Here is a 25,539-nt window from a genome sequence, read left to right as displayed (position 1 = left end):
TGGACTTTTTTTTTTTTCCAGAGGGCCCTGGGCCAGGGCCAGCTATGGGTGGGGGACAGTGGTGCCCTGCAAGGTTGGACATTCTGAGCCCTGAGCACCTCCTCCGTTGCCTCCCATTGGTGGAAGCCTTTTGCGGACAGAGAGCTGTACTCAGCGTGTTTATTGCTCTAGCTACGACAACGAATAATCATAACAGCGATAGTTACAATCATGATGAGTGACAGTGACAAAAATAACTTCAGGCCTGGCATAGTGGCCCACACCTATAATCCTAGCACTTTAAGAGGTGGAGGTGGCCAGTTCTCTTGAATCCAGGAGTTGGAGACCAGCCTGGGCAACATGGTGAAACCCCGTCTCTATAAAACATTTTAAAATCAGTCGGGCATAATGGCATGTGCCAGTGGTCCCAGCTACTCAGAAGCTGAGGCAGGAGGATTGCTTAAGCCCAGGAGGCTGCCATGAGCCATGGTCGCGGCACTGCACTCCAGGGTGACTGTTACTCTGGGTGACAGAGCAAGACCCTGTCTCTAAAAAAAGAAAAATAACTGTTCACGTTTATTTGTTTTTCACATGGATTTATCATTTATAACCTCTACAATTTATATTTAATGTTATAGAAGACTGTATTACAATTTCTGTGATTTCATATTTACAGATAAATATTTCTAATAACAATAACATTTTTCCCATAAACCTTGGGCCCCACCCCACCTGAGGAATGATTCTCTGCTTTACCCCCGCTGCCAGTCTGGGTCCCCGTGGGCCCCTCTCTAGGTTGGCCCTAGCCTCTCGTCTAAGGTGGCAGCCGGACAACTGGTCGACCCAGCAGCTCGAGGCCTTGAGCTAGTCCACTGTCTCAATGGGCTGTCCCTTGGCTACAGTCTAATGGGGACCGCTGGCCTAAGGCAGGCAGGGGCCTATCGATGTGAGTCTTTGGAGGTTGATGGACTGCAGAAGAAAGACCGAGCCTGGCAGACTGCTGGTCAACCCTGAGGATGCAGGGGGCTACCCATCCATCTCTGCTATCCCCACCGCTCCCCAACTTTGTCCCAGCCCAGGGTGCATCCTGGCAGGGTGAGGAGGCGGGGCATTGAGTCGGGTTGCCAGGAGGGTACCTGATCACTGCCGCCCCACAGTGTGGCTCCGGGTCCGAAGTCCTAGGGATCAAGAGGGATAGATGCATAGATGCTTGGAGCCTCCATATGGGTGGACAAACCCTGGTGTCCAGGACTGACTTTCAATGGATTGCAGCGAGGGAGCTGTTCTGCTGCTTAGGAAACCCAGAGGCAGGTCTTACTAGCATCAGTTTCCCCAGGAACCTGCATTTGGTGACGAGCGAGGGGCAGGTGTCTCTTTCTGGCAGTTCCCCTTTTCCCAGTAGGGACTCTACATCCAGATGGGCCTAAGCGTAGGAGGAGGATGCTGTGCACGCAGGGTGCACCCCGCTGCCCGGTGAGGGGAATGTCTGGGACGAGATATCCAAGGTCAGTCAAGCCTCCTATGCACCGCTCTATCTTCTGCCTGCCTTAAGGTCATCCCGATGGTAGCTTTGCCTCATTGGTTACTCAGACAAGCAGACACCAAAAGCCTGAGCCTGCAGTTCCTTTGTTAGGGAGCAGGATTGCCATGGCAACAGTACATCTCCTGTAGGAGTCTAAATGTTACAGTGGTCCAAACCCAGCTCAAATGTTCCCTGTCACAGGGACTGGGAGCAAGAGTTGACTCCCTGAATGGATTTCAAAAAGCTGGCTCTTGGGTTCTTGAGAAAACAGCTCTGGGGGGTCGCTTTGCATCTCAAAGGGCAAAGAATGTGTAATTGCAACCTTTTTTAAAGTAACTATTCTAAGAGAGAGTCCAGGGGCCTATCTGCCTATCACCTGGTTTGGTCTGGAATAAATTTTGGTAGCATGGAGCTTTCTCAGGCAGGCATTTTAAGTGGGACTGGGGTCATGGCCTTAAGCTGCTGGTAGCCAAGCTAGAGTTTGGTCAGGTCTCTTAGTGCAGCGATTTGGATGGAGCCATTAGGTGCTGAGAGGTCTGCAGTTTTCTCCCAGCTCCTTTTTATCTGCAAATTCAGTCTGAGTTTCCATTTTATTCTGTGGCCCTTTCCCTGCAGCCTCTTCACAGAGAAGTGGCACCACTGAATTTAAAAAAAGATGGTTAATCCTCTTTTAGCTAGTACCTACATTTTGGGGTATTAGAAAGTCTTGTTGTGATGTGCACTGCTCCTGAAACACTGAGCTGAGGAAGCTGTTCGTGATGGTTAATATTAGGTGTCAACTTGATTGCATTGAAGGATGCCTAGATAGCTGGTATTGTTTCTGGGTGTGTCTGTGAGGCTTTTGCCAGAGGAGATTAACATTTGAGTCAGTGGATCGGGAGAGAAAGACCCACCTTCAAGCTGGGTAGACACCAGCGAAGGTAGAACAAAGTAGGCAGAAGGTGGGATAAGCTGACTTGCTGAGTCTTCTGGCTTTCATCTTTCTCCCGTGCTGGATGCTTCCTGCCTTTGGACATCAGACTCCAGGTTCTTTGGCCTTTGGACTCTTGGACTTACACCAGTGGTTGGTCATGGGCTCTCGGGCCTTTGGCCACAGACTGAAGGATGCACTGTTGCCCTCCCTGCTTTTGAGGCTTTTGGACTTGGACTGAGCCACTGTGGGCTTCCTTCTTCCCTGGCTCGCAGACGGCCTGCTGTGGAGCTTCACCTTCTGATCATGTCAGCTAATTCTCCTTAACAAACTCCCTTTCATATATACATCTATCCAATAGTTCGGTCCCTCTGAAGAACCCTAATAGTGTTAGAAAACCTAAAGGTGAGAGTGTTTAATTTGGGAGCTTTTAGGTGGCAGCACATCCCATGACTAAAAAAAGGATAGCTTACATATTTGTAATAAACTCATATTACACTGATAAACACTGCAAAACAAGCTAGTTAATATTTTTGAGATCAGATGTCTCTTATTTAAAACATCTTATTGATTTTAATATAGCTGTAAAAAGGATCTTTATTTAGAAAAGATTTCTAAGACCTTTTATGCAGAGTAACTGCAAAACTTCTTAGCTCTTTCATTAAATACTTCCTTGAAACAAATTTTATTGATGTTTGTCTTCTGTATAATTTCATGAAGAGCAAAAGGAAAATAACATTAGCCTAATTAAAAAAAAATTAGCCTAATAGCTAATGTTGGCCAGCACTAACTACACTCAAGGCCCTCTCCCAAGCATTTCACGTGGAGCAGCATTTCATCCTCCCACTAACCAGCGAGGGGAGGACCACTCAGCTCCGTTTTCAGACAAAGCGCTTGAGGCACACAGAAGTTACCTTGTCCACGGTCACATAGCAAGTAAAGGGCAGGGCAAAGCCAGGATGCAAAGCCACACAAGGCCACCTGGCTCCAAAGCCCCTGGGTAGAAACCAGTGGGCCACCCTGGCACAGCAGCAGGGCCTTCCTGGAGCCAGACAGCAATGGGGAGGCTGCTCTGCCACACCTCGCCTCTCACCTCCACTTCCTGTCCTGGGCTTTTCAGCAGCCCTGAGCACCTCTCCTTCAGGGGACCGTCAGTGGGGAGAGGTCAGGCTCAAATTCATTTTTACATAAATGTTTTTGGTGTTAAAACTTCCCGAATGAGGCCAGGTATGGTGGCTCATGCCTGTTATACCAACACTTTGGGAGGCTGAGGTGGGAGGATTGCTGGAGGCCAGATGTTTGAGACCCACCTGAGTAACATAGTGAGACCCTGTTTCTACATAAAATTAAAAAACAATAGCTGAGCATGGTGATGTGTACTTGTAGTCCCAGCTACTTGGGAGGTTGGAGGCAGGAGGATTGCTTGAGGCCAGGAGTTTGAGGCTGCAGTGAGTTATGATCATGCCACTGCACTCTAACCTGGATGTAGAGTGAGACCTTGTTTCTAAAAAAAAGATCACCTGAATGAAAACGTCTAATATTATGTTGCTATGTAATACCGACCAAAGCCTAACTATGGAAAATAAAATCGTAAGGTCATGGAAGACATATGTCTTTTAAGTAAGTATCTATATTAGTAAAATTCATTACTCAATTCAATTATGCTGGATTTTTCCCCTTGCTATATGCTTAGAAAAGAAGAAAAATGCACCCCTGTTCAAAAACTCATAAGAATTAAATTTTTAAAAACTTCAAATTTTAGGATGATTTTTATTTACAAAACAGATTGGGACTTTTGTTTTACAAAAATTACAAAAAAATGACTCTTAAAAATAGAAATAGCTTCTCAGACTCTTGGGAACTACTTTTAAGCAACCAAGGAGTTAGAACTCAGATGGTTTTCTTCTTTGTAACAGCAACAATGACCACGGCTGTGTGCCATGTCAATCACTGCTGAGTGTCTTCTACAATTACACAGCCCCGAGCCGTGTCTGGTGGAAAGGTCTCCACTCAGGTCAGAGTCTGAAGGAGCAAGATCTTCTCGTTAATGCAGAATCTGTGCAGAACCACCATCAGATTCTCTCCACAGCGGGAGACCTGGCGCTCCATGGCCAGGCGAAAGTCCTCCTTCACGCCTTTGGTGATGCCTCGAGTTACAGTGTGGTGCCTGAGGTCAGCAATAGGGAAACAGACAAAGACCAGGGGTTAGCACCAGCATCGCTGATCGCTGCTACTTGGGTAGGAATAAAGCCTGCCCCATATCTAAGTATAATTTCAGATATTTTAAAAAGAACACAAGAATAGCTGCAACCAACCAAACATTCCAGCCCATTCCTCTTCAGAAAGACTTAAAACTAGACAGACATCTTTCTCACTCTATAAAAGGTTACTTCAAACATTTAATTGTTCAGTAAAATGCCACCTGCTTTGCCTTTGAATCAATGAAGCTCTGGTGTTATGCATCCCTACTGCTGACTGGTACACAATTCAGTTACTTAGGGCCAAATGGGTCCAGTCCACACTGGCTACAAAGAGCTCATGTCCAGCCAGGCCAGCAGACCCTCCAGAGGCAGCAGCAAGGAGGGAGGAGACCTGAATGAGCCAATCACCCAAGTGAGCTCCCACCATGGCCCCCGCAGCTGGTGCTCCCAGAAAGGTTCAGGGCTCCTGCACAGCCGGGGTCACAAGCACGTCTCTCTCCCCAGGACACCAGAATAGGGCAGCTCCTCTAAATGCTGTGCCCATCTAGACTCTCATATGTTGAAGAAAACGCAGCGGGAGGTGGGGTCCTGACACAAGAATGTGGCACAGGTCAGGAGAGAGAGGCAGAATCTCTGAGGGGCAGAGGGAGTGGACTGCGTGGTCAACGCTGTCTGGGCACTCGGGAGACCTGCACATGTGTGGAAGGGGTGGTGGGGACACAGGGAAAAAGGTCTCTTAACTACACCCCAAAGGTTGTGCTTTAGAAAAAGAAATCACACATGAAATCCCAGGAAACGGAAGAAACAAAATGAAGAAACGAAAAGAAAAATCTAGCAAAAATCAGTCAGCTAAGAGGAAGGGAGTTTTACCTACTAGTTCAGCAATTTGGTAGACTTAGACAAATAAAAGTCACCTCTGTTTCCCACCCTGCTGCCTAATTTCCCTCACACAAAGTTATAAGGATTGAAAATGAAGATTTTTTATGTTCTGGGCAAGATAAAAGTGTTAAAATTACTCTAAAATGTTTCTGTTTTTAAAAACTTGTATTAATGATCATATCAAATAAGGACAACAGGAGTCACCAAATTGTAAAACAACAGATGAAAAGAAAAAAAAAAAATCCAGCTTTGTTAGACAAGTAAAGCTATCACAGAACCTTCTAATGCCCATGGATGTTTTAAAGAACTACAGGGGAAAACAGCAGGGCCGTGGGGTAAATGCACACTTCTTTGTGACTATCTCTCGTCAAATGTGGGTGGGTAGCTCAGTAGTTAGGACATAGCATCAGTGAGGTCCCGCTAGGATAGATGCAAACCATTTATGCTGCCCTGAGATACTGCTCTTCTGGGTCCCAGGCTGCAGCCTCAAACTGGAGCTGACCCTCTGACCAAGCGGAGGTTACTGGCACTTGCAGACAGTTAGCTAAAGGGCAAACCCTCCTTTTTTTTTCTTTCTTTCTTTTTTTTTTTTTTTTTGAGATGGCATCTTGCTGTGTCACCCAGGCTGAAGTGCAGTGGCAATGATCTCAGCTCACTGACACCTCTGCCTCCTGGGTTCAAGCAATTCTTGTGCCTCAGCCTCCCAAGTAGCTGGGATTACAGGCATATGCCACCAGGCCTGGCTAATAAACCCTGCTTTTAATACCACTAAAAATATAACTAAATGCTACATCCTGCAGATCAGGGTCCAATTGTATTATCTCCATATATAAAGAGTGGCACAATTCAATTATATTTCTATTAGAAGTGCTATCACTTTGGTAAGTTTGGATGAAAAAGAGAATTAGTAAGTTTTTGTGGTTTAAGAACAGGATAAACCAGCTAATAAATGTGGCATTTTAGCCTATCAAATATTTTCAATTCAGAAAGGTAAGGCCTGAAAAAACATCAGTAGCAGGAAAAAAAACACATTAGTGCCTATTTAGATACCAGGCAACTAATTGCTAATATGACCATAATGACTGGTCACTCATATGAATATCCACAAATAAAAATGTACTTAAAATAAACGTCAGCATCCTTAAACATATATGACCAAAAGCCTTAACGTTTTATCAAAAGAGAATCATAGTGCACCTAAGCTAATGTGCACTTAATTGAATACAGATTTATATAGCTTTCATTGTTTTTTCCAGACCCATAATGATTTTTAAATCGAACACAAACACACTGGCAACTTATGGAAAAAAATAAGAAATGTTACAATATTACAACCAGATGGTTTGCCAAAATGCAGAACAAATTAAAAAATAAAGAAAGCATGAAAAAGAGCACTGAGGAACAAAGAGCTGAGAACCATGGGCAGTGAACATGTTGACAAACAGCACACTATGAGCGGGCGTTTATTCCACTTGGTACCTGTCAGCAGTCTGTATGCTGGGCTGAAGCACAGGTAAGAATTCCTGCTGCAGCAACCCCATGGGAGGGCTAGAAGGCCTTTAAAAAACAGCAAACAGCAGCATTCAAACACCCACACCGACTCACCCTGCACTGCAAAAACAACACTCCAGAGAAAATACACAAGACTAGAAGCAGACTAAACAGAAACTCGTTAACCTCAACAAGCCCCTGGCCGTGGCTGGGTGTTTAAGGAGACTGGGGAGAAGCTAGCCAGCCCTCACTGCACCCGCTGCTGCTGGTGCGTGTCCAGAGGCGTCTCAGTTCCTGGTCCCAGAGCTCAGCCCCCTTTTGATGTGGTATAAAAAGCGACCAGTGAGGAAGAGGACGATGGAATGCAGCTGAATGGCAATAGGGAGTAGGGGCAGCCTTTGAGAAGACACATTTTCAAAGCCAGCCTCTTTACTTTCCACTCTTCTCACGGTACACCAGTCCCAGCATTCAACCTGGTGATGTCTGGTAACCATCTTTAACAGGACTGATGCCCCACCGGAGAGAACCTTCCAAGAGGACTAAATGGTCTGGCAATGTTTTTGATTAAAAAAAAGGGTGAGTTTCAATTTCAAAAACGTATTGAGAACAGATGGGGGAAAATAAGAGTCCGGGACCCATGGCTGTGCAGAATTCTGTAACAACAAAGATTTAGTGTATTAGCTGGTGATCACCTCATAGAACATTATTATCCACCCTATTCAGAGTATAAGTAGGACATTGTTTTCCATTTTAATCCACTCTAATACAACTAAGATACTGCATTTATCAGCACAGAAACATTTCTCTGTTTTAAAATACTTAAGAGCAAAAGGTCTGTATAACAGATTAAGAGCTTCTCCCTCCTTTGAGTGAAGCACCGGGTGCCCTCAGTGTTGGTACTGTACCTGCTTGCATCTCAGATGCCACAGCTAGGGCAGACTCACAGCCTTACCCCCGGGAAGAAGTGTACACTGCTCACAACATCTCTGCCACTCATCTGGAGGGACCACCCAAAAGGTCTGTAATGGCTTCAGAGAACTTGTTTGGAACCCAAAGGGAAAAGGAATTTAGATTGTTTCATAAAGATTCCAACCATTCCTCAGTTAGGAAGAGCTCTCTGGCTTAAGCAGTGTGCTTTCTACCATGTTAATTTAGGCATAAGTAATCAACCTTGAGATTCACACAGTGAAGACTGGGCAAATCCCTACGAGGTCAGATCACTAGGGAATAATCTCTATTCCTGCTTCCAAACTGATGAAACTGCAGCCTTCCTAAGAGGCTTGTCTTCTATAGAAACTTAGAAGAAATTAAGGGTTATATTGATCAAGGTAGGAGACCCTGGAGTTATCCCTCACTAGTTAGAAGTGCATGATGGGTATCCTTTACACAAACAACTCCAAACACTCTTCCCTGTGATACTAGCTGGTACCCAACACTCCCCTTGCTCTCATTCCTCATCCTAGGGTTTGTCCACGTGGACTTATGTCACTCTTCAGCTCAGTAAAAACTGGTAGAAGAAGAAAGGTTCAGTACAATGAAGTCTGAGGTTCAACTGTTGATTTTTTGACAATCCATCTCTCACACCTGCACTAACAGTTAGGCATTATCTAGGTAAAGTGATAATCATCTGTAGGTTTAATCCTATGTACACAGACTTCGGTTCCACTATGACTGTCTCTATATTAACTCGTATAGTGACTGCTGATGGGAATTAACTAAAAAGCTTGATTCAGGGTGTATTTGTATATCCAGTTTCAAAGTCTAGAAAACAAATCACAATACAAAAGGGGTTACCTGGGCTTCCGTATCCAAAGGTAATCTTTATCCCCAAACACTGTTAAGAATATTTTGAACAACATAGTTATTCTTCCCAAAGTTTCGATTCACGATCTTAGAAAAGTAAATGGGGATGGGAAGATGCCAGTCCTTGTCCATCCTGCTTAAGCAACCCAATGCAGAAAGGTCTCATGTATTTTTAAAAAGAGCATTGTTCTTTTATTTTAAAAGTTTATAATTTAATAACACTTATAAGATGAAGGAGAAAAAACCACTTAATCTTTCCATTCTTGAGAATGGAGTCCACAAGACCCTATTCCTGCTAGACACAAAAAGAAATGTTTGCTACGCAGCAAACTACTGAGGTTACAGAAATCTAAAATGAACATTTCTTACTTCTTTCCCTAGGCATCTCTAAGACTATCAAGATAGAACAAGATGTGGATTTTTGCTTTCAACCACTGAAAACTAGTTTATTCCACAATTGAGGGAAAAAGAAAAATATTTTTAGTTTTAGCAGTACTTTCTTCTCATTCAGGATTCAGTCTCTTGCAGAAACTCTAACACTGACTTACAGACACACTGAATGTGCAGGAAGCAAAGGAGGAAGTATGAAAATAAAACTACACGTGGCATTTACAGCAGAGAGGATATATTACCCAAACTACAATGAGGATTGAAGGAGAGAAGCAAGATTTATGAGCTATTTAAAAATCATAAATGGTCACTAATTTGGCATTTTCATCTGGGCCAACCCGGAATTTTAGTAACATCTTGTGGGTTCAGGGGAGTATGGTGGAGACCAACCACTCCCACCATTTCTTGGGACAGGTGAGTTCTTAGAGGCACTACACCTGGCTATTAATACTTCGTGTTATGTAAGTAATGAGGACTGCATAGGAGGGCTTCATAGGTAGTTTATAAATAAAAAGTCTGTAGTTTTTCCTAAAGAATTTTTCTAACCCAGCACAATTTTAATTAAGCACAGCTGTTTTTTTTTTGTTTTTTTTTTTTTTTTTGAGATGGAGTTTCACTCTTGTTGCCCAGGCTGGAGTGTAATGGCATGACCTCGGCTCACTGCAACCTCCACCTCCTGAGTTCAAGCAGTTCTCCTGCCTCAGCCTCCCAAGTAGCTGGGATTACAGGTGTCCGCCATCATGCCCACATAATTTTTTTTTTTTTTTGTATTTTTAGTAGAGACGGGGTTTCACCATGTTGGCCAGGCTGGTCCTGAACTCCTGGCCTTAGGTGATCTGTCCTCCTTGGCCTCCCAAAGTGTTGAGATTACAGGCGTGAGCCACCATGCCTGGCCACACAACTGTTCTTAATTAAAGGCACTCTGTGACTAATCAGAAACTTATAGAATCACCCTATAAATTTTTGAAAGGAAAAGATATCATGAATGAGACTTTTGTCTAGTGAAAAAGTTGCAAATGTGACAAAAATACCCCAATTTAAGCAAAGTGTTTTAAGAAATGTAGTTAAGGAAATGCAAGTTTTTCAAAGGGTACCCAGAATCAAACTGACTGTCATAACAGAGACCAGGTTTAAAGTCCTTTGTATTAAATTTTTGATAGGTATAGACATTTACAAATACTTCATACAAAGACACAAAAGGTGAGCACTCAGCATGGAAGAGCAAAAGAGAACATGCTTACTTGATCAGCATTCCTTGATTGGGTAGTAATTCCAGATGAATTTTCCCACCTTCCTGAGTTCTCAAGTAGGCAAATTCCTCCAGCATATCAATATCTGCAGGCCAGATTCAGGTTAACCACATGTAAAAAAAGGTGCTAGTTTTCTCTGATGAGGAAATGGGGTCTCGGCAGTTGAGTAACTTGCCCATTGCCATCCCACTAAAAAAGGTGTCAGTTCTCTCTGATAAGGAAATGGGGTCTTGGCAGTTGAGTAACTTGCCCGTTGCTACCCCACTAACTGCAGACTCCATATTTGAACCCAGATCTGTCTGATGCCAAAACCTGATTCTTATACCCACTAAACTCCCTCACACAGATAACTCTTGGCATGAGATGTGCCAGGCTAAAGAGTGTGAGGACAACATGTTTTCCATATCAATAATAATTAATACTACATGGTCACAGGAGCAAAATTTTTTTGTTTTCTTAATAAGAAATGAAAGAGGAGGTGAAAGTAGGGAGGATTGTTTGGTGTTACAGAACATAAAATTCATAAAAATCAAGTGATTACTTCTTCATAACTGGGGTGCAAGGGTTTTTAGATGCATCAGAGGAGGAAGCTTCTGTGAGTCACCCAAATTTTATGCAATATGTCGCTGACATTCATGTATGCATTTTTCTAGTGAAAAATTATGTAACTTTCATTAGATTCTCAAAAGATATCTGTCCCAAACCATGGTTAAAAACTATTACTTTGGCCTGGTATGGTAGTGCACACCTGTAGTCCTAGCTACTCAGAAGGCTGAGGTAGGAGGGTCTCTTGAGCCCAGGAGTTTAAGACTGCAGTGAGCTATGATCACACCACTACACTCCAGCCTGGGTGACACAGCAAGACCCCAACTCTAAAAAAAACAAAATAAAAATAAAAACTATTGCTCTGAGCACCTGAACAAGAATATCATTTATATTCCTTGCGATTCAGAAATAATGTAATAAGATAAACAATGAAGTAAAAACACCCAAATTGATAACTAACCTTTAATTCAAAGGTCTTTCCCTAATAAGCAGTGTGAAATACAGCATTACCTAATGTCAGAAGCAGCTACTGTGCTGTGCAGCATCTCTGGTGGGTACTCACTGGTAGGTAAGACAGCTATGGCAGGGTGCCCTAACAAGTGATCGCAGGGCACAGCCACTGTCCCCAGAGGCTATAGGAGGCATTCTTTTGATAGATGGAAGAAGAGGAACTATTAGTATTATATTCCTTGACTAAACCAGGCAAGCTGCACCTATCAGCAACCTGTAGGCTATTACTGGAGGCATTTTGGGTACCTTCTTAGAAGTCACCTAGCAGTGGAAAATGGAAGAGGGTTGTAAGATTCCCAGTTCCTTGAATCATGTCTTTACGACTTTCAGAAGATCAACTGCCACAGCCCCAGTTTTAATCCCCATTCCTTCTCTTCGCTGCAAAATAGTAAAACTCATTATTTCTATCCAGAATAGTTCATTCTTTTTCTATCATGTATTCATTCTAAAGAAAATCAGAATGTGTTATGCTTAAACAAGACAAAAGGATACTTGTAACGTAATTGAAAAAATTCTCATATTGGAAATTTCCTTGTTGGCAAATTTTATTGACAGCTTTCAGGAAAAGATTCTCGCCCCGTGGCCACTCTTGCTGAAGCAACACAATCACATGCCCCAATGCCATGTCGTCTCTGTTGTCTGTGAAAGCTCTAAGCTGCAAGACAAAGATTTATACAAGACAGAAGGAAAAGGAAGTCACAGGGTAATCTGAAATACAGCAAACATCACTTTCCAAAAATATGCTGTATATGCAAATGTGTGATAAAGGTCATTAGAGTAAGAAGGAAACAAAGGCAAAACGAAATGGCTGGTAAACATCACAGCTGCCTTCTAAGGAGGGCGGATTCTAACCAAAGAAGCCTCAGGCTCCCTCTGCACAGCTGCTGGCAGTGTGTAGATGGCAGTTGGACATGGGTGGGCCTGAAGATTTTGTATATGAGAATCAGGGGCAGAGAACTTTGATTCATCCTGTGTAATGGAGAAATAAATCTGAAGATTTCTTTGAAAGGGAGCAGATGGGAGTGGAAGGTGGGCAAGAGGCCATCCAGGAGAGAACTGTTTGTAGAGAACATGGGATTGCAGAGAAGGAAAGGTGGTGAGCCACAAGGAAATAAGCAGAAGTGTGAACTAAAGAAATGGTCAAAAGAGTTTTTGTTTCAAATGAGCGGTTATGCATAAAATCACACTTTAAATTGTTTTTGTTGCCCTAAAAAAGTGATATGGATGATGAGTTAAGTGGGAGTTACTGCACTGAAGTGGAGACCCAATGTTTTACTCTCTGGCCAACAAACCTTCCAGAAACAATGAAGCCTCCCTGCTCTAAGGCTCTGCTCTACCTGCAGCCAAGGGCCTTGGCGTTCTTTCAAGTCCTGGAACTTTCCCAACTGTTGGGCCGTTACTGGTGTTGATCTCAACACCTAACATGCTTCATCTAGCACATCTTTACAATGACAAACTCATCATCCCTCCATGAACCTAACCGTAATTTGTATTCCCTTTCTTTGTAGCTAATATATTTATATTGATAAAATATTTACCAAACACTACAACAGTCAAGGTTATTTGCATATCTGTCCCACTATTACACTTTTTGAGGACGGGGAGAACTTGCTACTTCTCTTTGCCTAGCGCAGTCATTATTTAATATAGATTTGTTAATTAGTAGCCCATGTGCTTTTCTAACTGTTTGGGCCTGCCCTCAAAAGTACTAAAATAACAGTCCTTAGCAAGGTTCTCAAGTTCTCGAGTCATGAGAATAATATTTGAAATTATATTTTTTTTCAAGCTAATCAACTTTAAGCTTACCTTAAAACAGGCTAACATTAAATGCAGGCAGTATGGCATGATAGCCTTGCTGGTACAAGGCAGGAGCTTCAGATCCGAACCTAATAGAAGTCCACAATGTTAGGTTAATGTACGTTATTATCAAAGATAACAGCTTTGAAAGGCAACTGTTTAAGATGCTTTCATTAACAACAACAAAAAAGAGAATATGCAACAGTCACACAATTTCAGTTATATTTGAAACACAATTATACTTTGTGATGGTGAAATTGGCTTTTGATGGTCTCTAGATTTCATTTGTCAATATTCTTTCCTAAACTTGCTTAAATACTTTTTATGAGAAAACATTTCAAATATACAGAAAGTTATATAGAGAGAATATAACACTGGTGTGCTCACCACTGAGCTTCATGAAATGTTAATATCTTAATTTTAAACATTTCTAATATCAATAATCACAAAATCAGTTAAAGCCTATTATGTATCCTTCTCTGATCCCATTCTCTTCCATCCCAGAGGTCGCCATAATTCTGAAGGCAGTGGTTGTCATTCCTATGACTGTTACACACATAAACAACAATGGATTGTTCTGCATGCTTTCAGTCTACTATATAAATGGTGTCATTTTGTATGTATCCTTCTGCAAATTGCTTTTTTTACTCAACTTCATGTGGTTCAGATTTATCAACTGGTCAATATCAATACACATAGCTCTAGTTCATTCATTTTCAGTGTTATATAGTATTCTGTTGTCTGCATTCCTTTTACAGAGGATACTGACATTTCCAATTTTTCGCTATTACAATGATAAATATACATTCTTACATATTCTTGTACATTTGTGGAAAGAACTTTAAGCAACAGCTTTCAAAGCAAAATCCCAATCTTTCCTTTCTGGTCTGTGTTCTTTATGTCTGTTATCTTTCTCTACTCAGAGGCAAGATAGCAAGAAATAAATAATATTTTTCACATGGGATCCTGTACACACATACTTACATAATGTGATATATCCAAAACAAAAGGTGCATGGAATAATAGTCTCTCTTCTTGTCTGAGATGTCGTCTTAAAATATTATTAAATTCTATCTCATTAAAAAAGAAAATTTCTGGTTGAAACTCATGACCCTGTAAATGAAGACTCATAGCTTGAAAAACACTCATCTAAGGTATACAACTAGGAGGCGAGGTACATTTAATAATTAGGTAACGACATGTTCAACTTGGTCATGGGAAGTTGGTTTCCAGAATGGTTGCATGACTTTATACACCTTCCAGAAGCACGTGGCACTGTGTTCCTTCACATCCTCTTCAATTTTTGCATTCTGATGTGTGTGAAATGGTAGTTTATTGTTTTATTCTGAATTGCCCATATGACAAAAGGTTGAGAATCTTTCCAAATAGTTTTTGGCCATTTGGATTTCTGCTCCTGTGAATCTGTTCTTCCTGTCCTTTGCCTATTTTTCTATGGGGATTGGATAATTGCTTCCTACTGGTCTGAAGGAGCTCTTTCAAAACTCTAGATACTAAGTTTTTGTTGATTTTGTGTGATAGACAATTTTCTGGCAGTCTATGCCTTATCTTTTCACTTTGATTGTAACAGCCTTTGTTGGTATTTTAATTTTAATGTGATCAAACTTACTAATCTTTCTATTTTTAAATTTTCTTCTAAAAGTTTGGAAGTTTTGGAGTTTTTGCTGTCACATTTCAACCTTAAAATTTAAAGGATGTCTATGTAGTGTGAAGGAGGGGATCTCATTTTTTTATTGTCGTTTTTTACATTTGGATAATAAATTTTTCTAGTACCACTTATTGAATAAATTCATTCTTCCCCCACTGAATTTTAATGTCATCTATTTCTCAGTTTTCTATGCTGTTCCACTGGTCAACCCCTGTGCCAATACTACCCTGTCTTAAATTACTAAAGCTTTAAAATAAGTCTTGAAGTCAGCTAGGTCAGTCCTATCCACCTAATCAGTTTCTGGAAGGTATATAAAGTCATGCAGCCACTCTGGAAACTAACTTAGCATTACCAAGTTGAACATGTCATTACCTAATTATATGCCTTGCCTCCTAGTTGTACACCTTAGATTAGTGTTTCTCAAGCTGTGAGTCTTCATCTACAGGGTCATGAGTTTCAACCAGAAACTTTCTGTTCTGCAGAAATACTTAATTTTTGAAGAAGTCTGGGCTAGATTTTTTTTTTTTAACCATTTGTTATAGAAAACTTCAAACATATACAACGTAATCTGCTCCAGCACCATTGGTTGAAAAGTCTTTCCTTTCCTTATTGAATTACTTTGATGCCTTCATCAAAAATCATTTGATCAAATCTATGCAGGTCTATTTCTGGATTCTCCATTCTTATGTCGATATTTTGTCAACTCTGTCTTGATTATTATGCTTGTATATTAAGTCTTGTTATTATGTAGTATAAGTCACTTAATTGTGTCTTTTTAAAAACTGTTTTGACTATTCTAGATTATGTAATATTTCCACTTACATTTTAGAATCACTTTGTGAACTTCTAGCGAAAAACCACCAAAAACCGTAAAGTCTGCTGTAATTTTGCTTGAAATTGCATTAAATCTACCGATACATGTGGGGAGAACTGGCACCATAATAATATTGAATCTTCTGATATAGAAACATGATCTGTCCATTTTCAAAAATCTTTAATTTTTCTCAGAAATGTTTTCTGATATTCAAAGTGGAGGTTTTGCATATCTTTCATTAAATTTACCTCTAAGTATTTTATGTTTTTTTGATGCTATTAGAAATAGTATCTTAAAAAATTCATTTTCTAATTGCTTATTAATAGCATAAAAATTGAATTGATTTTTTATACACTAAAACGTCTTGGAATTTTTTTTTTTTTTTTTTTTTTTTGAGACAAGGTCTCACTCTGTCGCCTAGGCTGGAGTGCAGTGGTGCAATCTTGGCTCAGTGAAACCTCCGCCTCCCAGATTCAAGTGATTCTCCCACCTCAACCTCCTGAGTAGCTGGGATTAAAGGTGTGTGCCACTATACCTGGCTTATTTTTGTACTGTTAGTAGAGATGGGGTTTCACCATGTTGGCCAGGCTTGTCTCAAACTCCTGGCCTCAAGTGATCCACCTGCCTCCGCCTCCCAAAGTGTTGGGATTAGAGGCGTGAGCCACTGTGCCCAGCCTTGGGGATTTGTGGAGATTCCCTCAAGTTTTCTACATAGCCAAATATGTAACTGTGTTGGGTTTTTTGTTTTTGTTTTTTGAGACAGGGAAATCTTTCTCTGTCACCCAGGCTGGAGCTCAGTGACACAATCATAGCTCACCACAGCTTTGACCTCCTGGGCTCAAGCGATCCTCCTGCCTCAGCCTCTAGAGAGCTGGAACTACAGGCGCACACCACTAAGCCTGACTGATTTTTAAATTTTTTGTAGAGACGGGATCTCACTTTGTTGCCCATGCTGGTTTGGGCTCCTGGGCTCAAGCAATCCTCCTGCTTCAGCCTCTCAAAGTGTGGGGATTACAGGCATAAGCCACCATGCCTGGCCAAAATATGTAACTGTGAATAAAGGTACTCATATTTGTCAAATCTTTATGCCTTTATTCACTTTTCTTGCCTACTGTACTGCCTAGAATCTCCAGATTATTGAACAGAAGTGGTGAGGGCAGACATCCTTGTATTGTTTCTAATCTTAGTGGGGGAAAGCATTCAATACTTCATAGTTAAGTTTGATGTTAAAAAATAGTTTCCTTCTATTCCTAGTTTGCTAAGATTTTTGTTACCATGAACTGATATTGAATTCTGTATGCATCTACTAAGACAGTGATGATTTTTCTCCTTCTGTCTGCTAATGGAGTGAATTACACTGATTTTTGTTTGTTTGGTTTTTTTTTTGAAACGGAGTCTCACTCTGTCGCCCAGGCTGGAGTGTAGTGGCGCAATCTCGGCTTACTGCAACCTCCGCCTCCCGGGTTCAAGCGATTCCCCTGCCTCAGCCTCCCGAGTAGCTGGGATTACAGGCGCCTGCCACCACGCCTGGCTAATTTTTTGTATTTCTTAGTAGAGACGGAGTTTCACCATATTAGCAAGGATGGTCTCCATCTCCTGACCTCGTGATCCTCCTGCCTCGGCCTCCCAAAGTGCTGCAATTACAGGCATGAGCCACCGCGCCTGGCCACTGATTTTTATATGTTCAAACGCCTATGCATTCCTGGTATACCTGGTCATAATATATCATCCTTCTATATTGCTGTATTCAATTTGCTAGTATTTTGTTAAGGATTTGACACCTATTATAGTTCATGATGGGTACTGGCCTTTAAAGTTCTTTTCTTGTGATACTCTGGTTTGGTTTTACTATCAGGGTTATTGTGTCAGCCTTTAAAAATGAATTGGGACTCTTCCTCTATTTTCTGATAAGAGTTTGTGTAGAATTGGCACTATTTCTTCCTAAATTATTGATAGAATTCACCAGTAAAGCCATTTGAACCTGAATTCTTTGTGGAAGGTTTTTGATAACAAATTTAATTTCCTTAATAGCTAAGGGAACATTCTGATTTATTTATTTTCTTTCTTTCTTTCTTGAACATTCTGATTTCTTTTCTTTCTTTTTTTTTTTTTTTTTTTGAGTCTGGTTGTGTTGAGCAGGCTAGAGTGCAGTGGTGTGATCTTGGCTCACTGCAACCTCTGCCTCTCAGGTTCAAATGCTTCTCCCACCTCAGCCTCCTGAGTAGCTGAGACTACAGGTGTGTACCACCACACCCAGGTAATTTTTATATTTTTAGTAGAGATGGGGTTTCACCATGTTGCCCACACTGGTCTCAAACTTCTAGGCTCAAATGATCTGCCATCCTTGGCTTCCCAAAATGCTGGGATTACAGGCATGAGCCACCATTCCTGGCAGAACATTCTGATTTTGTATTTATTTTTTGTGTCAATTTTGGTAAATTGTGTTTAAGAAACTTTTTCATTTCATCTAAGTTGTTAAATTTATTGGCATAAAGTTTTTCATAATGTATTCCTTTACTGTCCTTTTGATTTCAGTAGGATTTGTAGTGACATTCCCTTTTTCATTTCTGATACTGGTAATTTATGTTCACCTTCCTCCTTATCGATCTCGTTAGGGGGTTATCAATTTTATAATATTTTTCAAAAAAAAACTTCTAGTTTTATTAATGTTCTCTATTTTGTTTTCTATTTCATTGACTTCTGCTCTTAGCATTATTCTTTCCTGTCATCTATTTTCTTCAAGTTTAATTTATGTATCTTTTTCTAACAAACTCAGATCAGCTGTACATTTCATTTTTCAAGCAACATGAAGCTTGAGCTGAAGCTCAGAATGGTTTCAGATGGATATGCTGACAGATGCCTCCTAATTAATCATCTACACATTTTTCGAGAATTGTAAAGATAGGAAAAAGAGTTCACTGAAATTTGTCAAAGAGATAACAAACTCAGGAAGTGAAGAGAGCTTTGGAAGAAAGACATTTACAGCTGCTCATGAAATCAGAGCCAAGGAAAAACTTGGAAAGGGATTAACTTTTTATACAATTTGGCAAGCCCTGCAGCAGTATTATCTCATTAGGAACTGTAAAACATTGTTCAGCCTTGGGTCCTAAAACTATTTTTCTTTTCTTTTTAAATTGTTTTAAGAGATGGGGTCTCACTACATTGCCCAGGCTGGTCTCAAACTCCTGGGCTCAAGCTATCCTCCCGCCTCAACTTCCGAGTAGCTGAGATTACAAGTGTGAGCCACCGTGCCTGGCTTTCTAAAGCTATTTTTACAAAATAGTCATAAAACATGTCACTGTACCTTTTCTAAATTTGGGCTTTACTTTCGAGGGTTCCTCCTGGGATTTGCCTCCATCTTGAATGGGGAGTACCATGTAGCACATCAAATCAAGGACTTTTTCACATGTCATCTAAAGCAGAAAAGACCAAAAAGGAACTAACTTGAAGCTTTCTGAACTGAAATCAAATAAAGTACCAAAATATTTGCAGCATACAATCAGGCAATGTGTACATGGAGGTCTGTATTTCTACCTCTCTATGTGATCATTACCATTGCTCAATAGTGAATACAGAAAGAGTAAAGAATAAGACTCAAATCTATGTACTAGACTTTAGAGGGAACACTAATCCATTCTTTGCTATTAAAAAAACAAAACTTAAAAATTAACCAAGCATTAAGTACTGAGGCGTTCAACAGCACAGCAGCAGCCAAAAGAAAGATGTCCCTGCCTGAAAGATACTGACTAACTCACTGCATAGAAAGACTAACAAATAAAAAATGTAGCAGAGGTCTAAGGAGTATGATATAGAGCATAACTTAAAATGCAGGAGAAAATACACACAAGAGAAACTAGCAAGAAAAGGTTCAGGCAGGAAGGTTATCTTGACCTAAGCCTTAAAGAGAGGAAGGATTTGGAATGCAGAAAAGAGGCCTTTCAGGCAGGAGAGAAAGACATGGGGAAGGGCTATATATGGGTTTAGGTGATTTACTTGAGGGCCAGAGGTTTGGTCTAGGACACAGATGAGACACTGGACGGATGCAGTGCTGGTGGAGAGGAGCCTCGAGTGCCTCTGTGCAGGCTGCCCTTGATCCAGACAGTCCGCATCACCGCTTCCTCTCTATCTACTCAAATTCTCCTAACAACAATCAGATTCCATGCAATGAGCCTTTTATCTGTGTCAAGCAAACCCTTTTGTTCTCTATTTTCCAGAGGAGGAATTGGAGCTTTTTTTTTTTTCTTCTTTTATGCAAAAGGCCAGAGACATCTCTGGGTCTCTGGGTAATTTTTTATTTGTTTATTTATTTTTGTACTTTAAGTTCTGGGATATATGTGCCGAACATGTAGATTTGTTACATATATATGTGCCTTGGTGGTTTGCTGCACCTATCAACCCGTCATCTAGGTTTTAAGTCTTGCATGCCTTAGGTATTTGTCCTAATGCTCTCCCTCTCCTTGCCCCCGACCCCCTGACAGGCCCCAGTGTGTGATGTTCCCCTCCCCGTGTCCATGTGTTCTCACTGTTGAACTCCTGGAAGTGGGGATTTAAACCCATGCTTCCCGACCCTTTGCATGTTGTGGCACACCCTGAAAGTAATCTGTGTGTGGCTGCTCAGGGTTGGCAGCAATTGACCTTGGGTGGCCCCAGCAGCCCTAGGTCATGGCTGACTGCCCCAAAAGCTGCAGGATCCATATATTGGCACCTCTAGAACCCACCTATGCCCACAGGGTTGTGAAGCTCTAGTTTAGAGAGATGAGCAGCCTGGTAGTTGAAAACTTGAACTCTGGAGTTGGATAGGCCTGGCTGAGGTAACCTACCGATGTCACAGAGCTAGCCAGGACTTGTACTCCAGAGCTACAAGCTGCCATCCTTCAATGCCCATCTCCAGCCAATCTTTTCTATCAGTCTTTCCTTGAGTCATCTTTGGACCCAACAAAGAAAACACCCTTCCCCGAATGCCTATTGTGCCTATGACTGAGGACTATCAACTAATATTTGATTTTTTCATTGTCTTATACAAACACTTATACTTTTTTCCCTAACTCAAACCATGTGCCCCTGAATTCAGGGATCCCATATTCCCCACACCCTGCTTCCACTCCCCAGCCAACAGCGGGATTCAACACTGAGCACCAAGAAAACCAATACTTCAATTAAGTAGAATGATGAAAGCAGTATTTTAGAAAGCAACGACTATAATTTTATAGGGTTGGAAAAAGGGTTATAGGCCAAAAACTTAGTTAAAAGGCATGGATTAGGGTGGTGACAATAGAAATACAAGGTAATATAGCAAAGAGATTAGTATCACACTGGAAGAATCAAAAGGATTCGCTAGAGTAAGAGTCCACCAAGACTTGAAAGTTTTGTGTCTAAGGGCCAGTACTATGGTCTGAATGTCTACATTCCCACCAAAATTTGTATGTTGAAACCTAACCCCCAGTGTGAGGGCATCACGAGGGACAGCCTTTGGGAGGTGAGTAGATGATGAGAGCAAAACCCTCATGAATGGGATTCGTGCCCTTATCAGAGCGACTCTACAGTGCTCTCTTGTCCCTTCTATGAACCGGGAAGCAGGACCTCACCAGACACTGAATCTGCTGATGCCTTCACCTTGGACTTCCCAGCCTCCAGAACTGTGAGGAATAAATTCCTATTGTTTACAAGCCTCCCACTTTATGGTATTTGGTTATAGCAACCCAAGCAGACAAAGACAGCCAGAGAACTAAGGACACTTACATCTGGACATATTGAGTCTGGGCTAAAGATGGGAAGTCAGGAATCAGGTAAGTCTGACACTGCCCATAGGCCTAATAGTGATGTACTCAGAGGTTGGAACTAAGCCCTCAAAGGAAATGAGTCTGTCTTGTTTAAGTTAGACAAGTCTGTCTTGTTTAGTAGTTTATATTCCCTACTACAATGAAGTTAGTATGCAGTATAGCTAATTCTATGTGAGATATGTATGTCAGTGTGAGTAAATATGTGCTGCCTTTTAAGTTCTTAAAAGGAATTAATTAAAACTTAGAGTTAAGTAACTGATGGATAATTATACAAATAATGGTGGAAAAGCATTTTCAATTTTGAATGCTTTACACATTCTCCAATTGTTCCTTTCTAAAGATCATAATGACAAATTAGTAATCATATTTCAAAGTTCAAGTTAAAAATTTAGGGATTTTAATCACAAAGTGATCAACAACATATAGAGGGGTGAGAAGAAATCAGTTTGTGTTATGCTGTGGCCTTGAGTTTATACAGTCCTTGCATACACAACAACACGGTTATCATTTTAACTGAATTCAAACGCTTATTGTACTGTGGTAGGTGTCATGAGAATTCAAAGATAAAAACATAGTCCCCACCCTGTAGTAGGAAGGGCTTAAAACCTGGAGGAAACACACCCATGTATAAATCTGCCCCTATTGGGTATTATCACCATTTTTTTTTTTTTTTTTTTTTTTTGAGACAGAGTCTGGCTCTGTCACCCAGGCTGGAGTGCAGTGGCGCAATCTTGGCTCACTGCAACCTCCATCTCCCAGGTTCAAGTGATTCTCCTTCCTCAGCCTCTCAAGTAGTTGGGATTACAGGTGCCCACCACCACACCCAGCTCATTTTTGTATTTTAATAGAGATGGGGTTTCACCATGTTGGCCAGGATGGTCTTAAACTCCTGACCTCAGGCGATGTGTTGGCCTCAGCCTCCCAAAAGTCCTGGGATTATAGGCGTGAGCCACCACACCCGGGCGTGTTATTACCATTTAAAGAGAGAATCTGAAGTTTGAGTAAGCTAAATATAAATCGCCATTTCCCACTTAAAAATGGCCTTGTGTTTCCAAGTACAACAGAAGAGACAAGAGTGTAATAATAATAAAAAGAAAAATAATAATAAAAAGAAAAATCCTCCAACAAATGCAACAATGAACAAGAAACGTAAAAAGTACTGATGCCTTATTTCAGGGAAGCTGTAGTGAAGAGAAAATTACATAAAACAAAATCATTGTGATGTTCACTAGCAGATTAAGTAATAAATCTAGGCAGAAAGATCAAATTGAAACAAATGTGCACTGAATGAAAAGCCACACGCTAGGGAAAGGAGAAAGGCCAGGTGGCCCCCTGCACCTGCGGCAGGCATGTACGTGTGCAGTACTCACTCTGTACTCCCCTAGCGCAAAGTGGCACGTCGCCAGCTGGATGAGTGCCCTCTGATGCTCCAGGGTCCCCTGCCCTGTGATCTGTGGCTGAGAAATGGATCCCTGGAGAGCTGCTAAGTGATGCAGGCTGGCTATTGCCTTTTTATATTGACCCTAAGAAAGACAGAATAGCAAGGAGGGGAAAAACATCACCATTAAAAAAAGAAATTTAAAAAATACCCTTCCAGGGTTCATGAAGCAACGACCAAGCAACTATACAAAGACGGTAGCTTGGTTTGATCATCTGAGGAAGAAACGGAGAATTGGCAATAGAATCAAATCAACTTAATTAAAGCCAGGTGGGAGTTCTTTCGGGCGGTACTGTATAAGGATGAAGATTTTTCTTTCTGGTCTTAGGTCTCGAGACTAAAGAAAATAACCAGGCCCTGTGATGCAGCACATTTGGATATAACATTTCTTTAGAAATATTTTACTACAAGCACCACTTCTCCTTTATGAAGGATGGAAGCAGCAACCTGCCCATTCCAACACCACCTCATTCGTGAATTATCGACTATCTCCATTCTAGGTCTAAGATGCTGGAGAACAGGATAGCCAGGCAGACTCCACCAGCAGAGAGGAGGGTGAGAAGTAATCCTCTTTTACCGAAAGTAAAAATCTTACTTTTACAGAGAGGTGTGATTGGATATACCAAAAGTAACACAGAAGGTACAGGCTTGTCATTTTGGAGTTTTTGTTTTGTTTTGTTTTTGAGACAAGGTCTCACTGTCACCCAGGCTGGGGTGCAGTGGTGCTATCATGGTTCAGTGCAGTCTTGACTTCCTGGGCTCAAGTGACCCTCCCGCCTCAGCCTCCTGAGCAGCTGGAACTATAGGCACATGCCACCACACTTGGCTAAGTTTTTTATTTTGTAGAGACAGGGTCTCACTATGCTGCCAGAGCTAGTCTCGAACTCCTGGGCTCAAGCAATCCTCCCACCTCGGCCTCCCAAAGTGCTGGGATTACAGGCGTAAGCCCCGACACCCGGCCCATAGTTACTTTGAAAGGAAAATGGACCATACCCCCTCAGCCACTGAAAACAGAACAGGTGTCAGGAGGCAGTGGACTAGCCCAAGAGGGAACATGACACATTCTGCATAGGAAAGCTGGTTTGCCACCATAGCCATGCTGTACAGACACAGGTACCTAAAATATGTGTAATACTCTACCTGATAGATGATCATATCAGTGAGGAAGATTCTTAACCAAAGCCAAGTATCCGTCTTCCAGGCCAAGCAAATCCTTGTAAATTCTGAGTAAGAATTCAAGAACAAATTTACCAAGTATATGTAGCAAAGAAGCAGAAAACAAACTAACAAATCCAGTAAGAGAGAAGAGAGACAACCTACCAAAAATGTATAGTAACTTTGACTTTGATTTCTAACACACTGCTCTAGAATTTCAAGTAGAGAAGAAACACACAACACTTATCAGTAATACACAAGCAATATTTTGTAGATGCTAACAACTTACTGAGCACATACCAGGTGCCAAGAACTGTTTAAAGTGCTTTTCATGTATTTCCTCATTTATCTTTTAAGCCACTTTGCTTTCCCCAAAACAAGGTCCCATTTTATTTTTATTTTATCTTATTTTTAGAGACATTCTCCCTGACACCCAGGCTGGCAGTACAGTGGCCCTAACATGGGTCACTGCAGCCTCAACCTTCCAGGCTCAAGCAGTCCTCCTACCTCAGCTTCCTGAATAGCTGGCACTACAGACACATGCCATCACTCTCGGCTAAGTTTTGTTTTTGTTTTTTTATAGAGACGGGGTTTTGCCATATTGCCCAGGTTAGTCTCTAACTCCTGAGCTCAATGATCCACCTGCCTCAGCTTCCCAAAGCACTGGGATTACAGGCATGAGCCATCTTGCCTGGCCCATTTTATTTTGACCTAATTAAAATAACAAACATATAATGACACTAAAAGGTTTTATTCATTTTTTAAAAAATCAATTTCTAACTAAAGGAAAGATCCCCTCCAAAATTGTCACATATGTGTTCACAATCCCAAATGTAACAGAAACTGAACAGTGCTGAATTTACTTAGAAAAGATGACACAGCACATCTGGCCAAAGGCTCTGTATGACACATGACTGCAGCCAGGGGATGAATGTCCACGGGCTAAAAGTAAAATAAGGGGCCCCGATTCCAAAGTGTAGTAAGAATACCTTAGTTAGCAAACAGCTAGTGATTTCTAAGCAATGTCAAAATACCCAGTATACTCAAAGGAAAATAGGCTTCCTATAGTTTTTGGATTTTGAGTTTTTCAGACAATGGAGTTAATGCAGATAAAAACAGCAATATGGCTGGGCACGGTGGCTCACGCCTGTAATCCCAGCACTTTGGGAGGCCGAGGTGGGTGGATCACATGGTCAGGAGTTCAAGACCAGCCCGATCAACATGATGAAACCCTGTCTCTACTAAAAATACAAAAAGTTAGCCGGGCATGGTGGCACGTGCCTGTAGTCCCAGCTACTTGGAAGGCTGAGGCAGGAGAACTGTTTGAACCCAGGAGGTGACCATTGCAGTGAGCCAAGATAACACCATTATACTCCGGCCTGGGTGAAAAAGAATGAGACTCCGTCTC

General features: G+C 41.4%; 1 protein-coding gene across 5 annotated transcripts in view; it reads right to left on the bottom strand.

Moving 5' to 3' along the window:
- Positions 1–4,161: 4,161 nt before the first annotated feature.
- Positions 4,162–25,539, bottom strand: part of INTS10 (integrator complex subunit 10) — a 34,958-nt gene continuing 13,580 nt past the window's right edge. For 3 of the 5 annotated variants that reach the window (XM_019032650.4, XM_019032651.4, XM_019032654.4), the window contains 8 exons: positions 24,117–24,199; positions 22,909–23,061; positions 19,063–19,171; positions 13,288–13,367; positions 11,974–12,136; positions 10,417–10,510; positions 6,971–7,048; positions 4,162–4,578 (listed from right to left, as the gene is read on the bottom strand). In XM_019032650.4, the coding sequence (XP_018888195.1) occupies positions 4,422–4,578; positions 6,971–7,048; positions 10,417–10,510; positions 11,974–12,136; positions 13,288–13,367; positions 19,063–19,171; positions 22,909–23,061; positions 24,117–24,199 (917 nt within the window). In that variant the 3' untranslated portion in view covers positions 4,162–4,421. The remainder of the gene's footprint in view (positions 4,579–6,970; positions 7,049–10,416; positions 10,511–11,973; positions 12,137–13,287; positions 13,368–19,062; positions 19,172–22,908; positions 23,062–24,116; positions 24,200–25,539) is intronic. The other 2 variants (XM_019032653.4, XM_019032652.4) reach the window with 1 other exon arrangement.

The sequence above is a fragment of the Gorilla gorilla genome, chromosome 7 (genome assembly GCF_029281585.2).
Source record: "Gorilla gorilla gorilla isolate KB3781 chromosome 7, NHGRI_mGorGor1-v2.1_pri, whole genome shotgun sequence".
NCBI lineage: Eukaryota > Metazoa > Chordata > Mammalia > Primates > Hominidae > Gorilla > Gorilla gorilla.
Note: the sequence above shows the minus strand (reverse complement) of the source record. Positions and strands in the feature narration are given on the sequence as shown.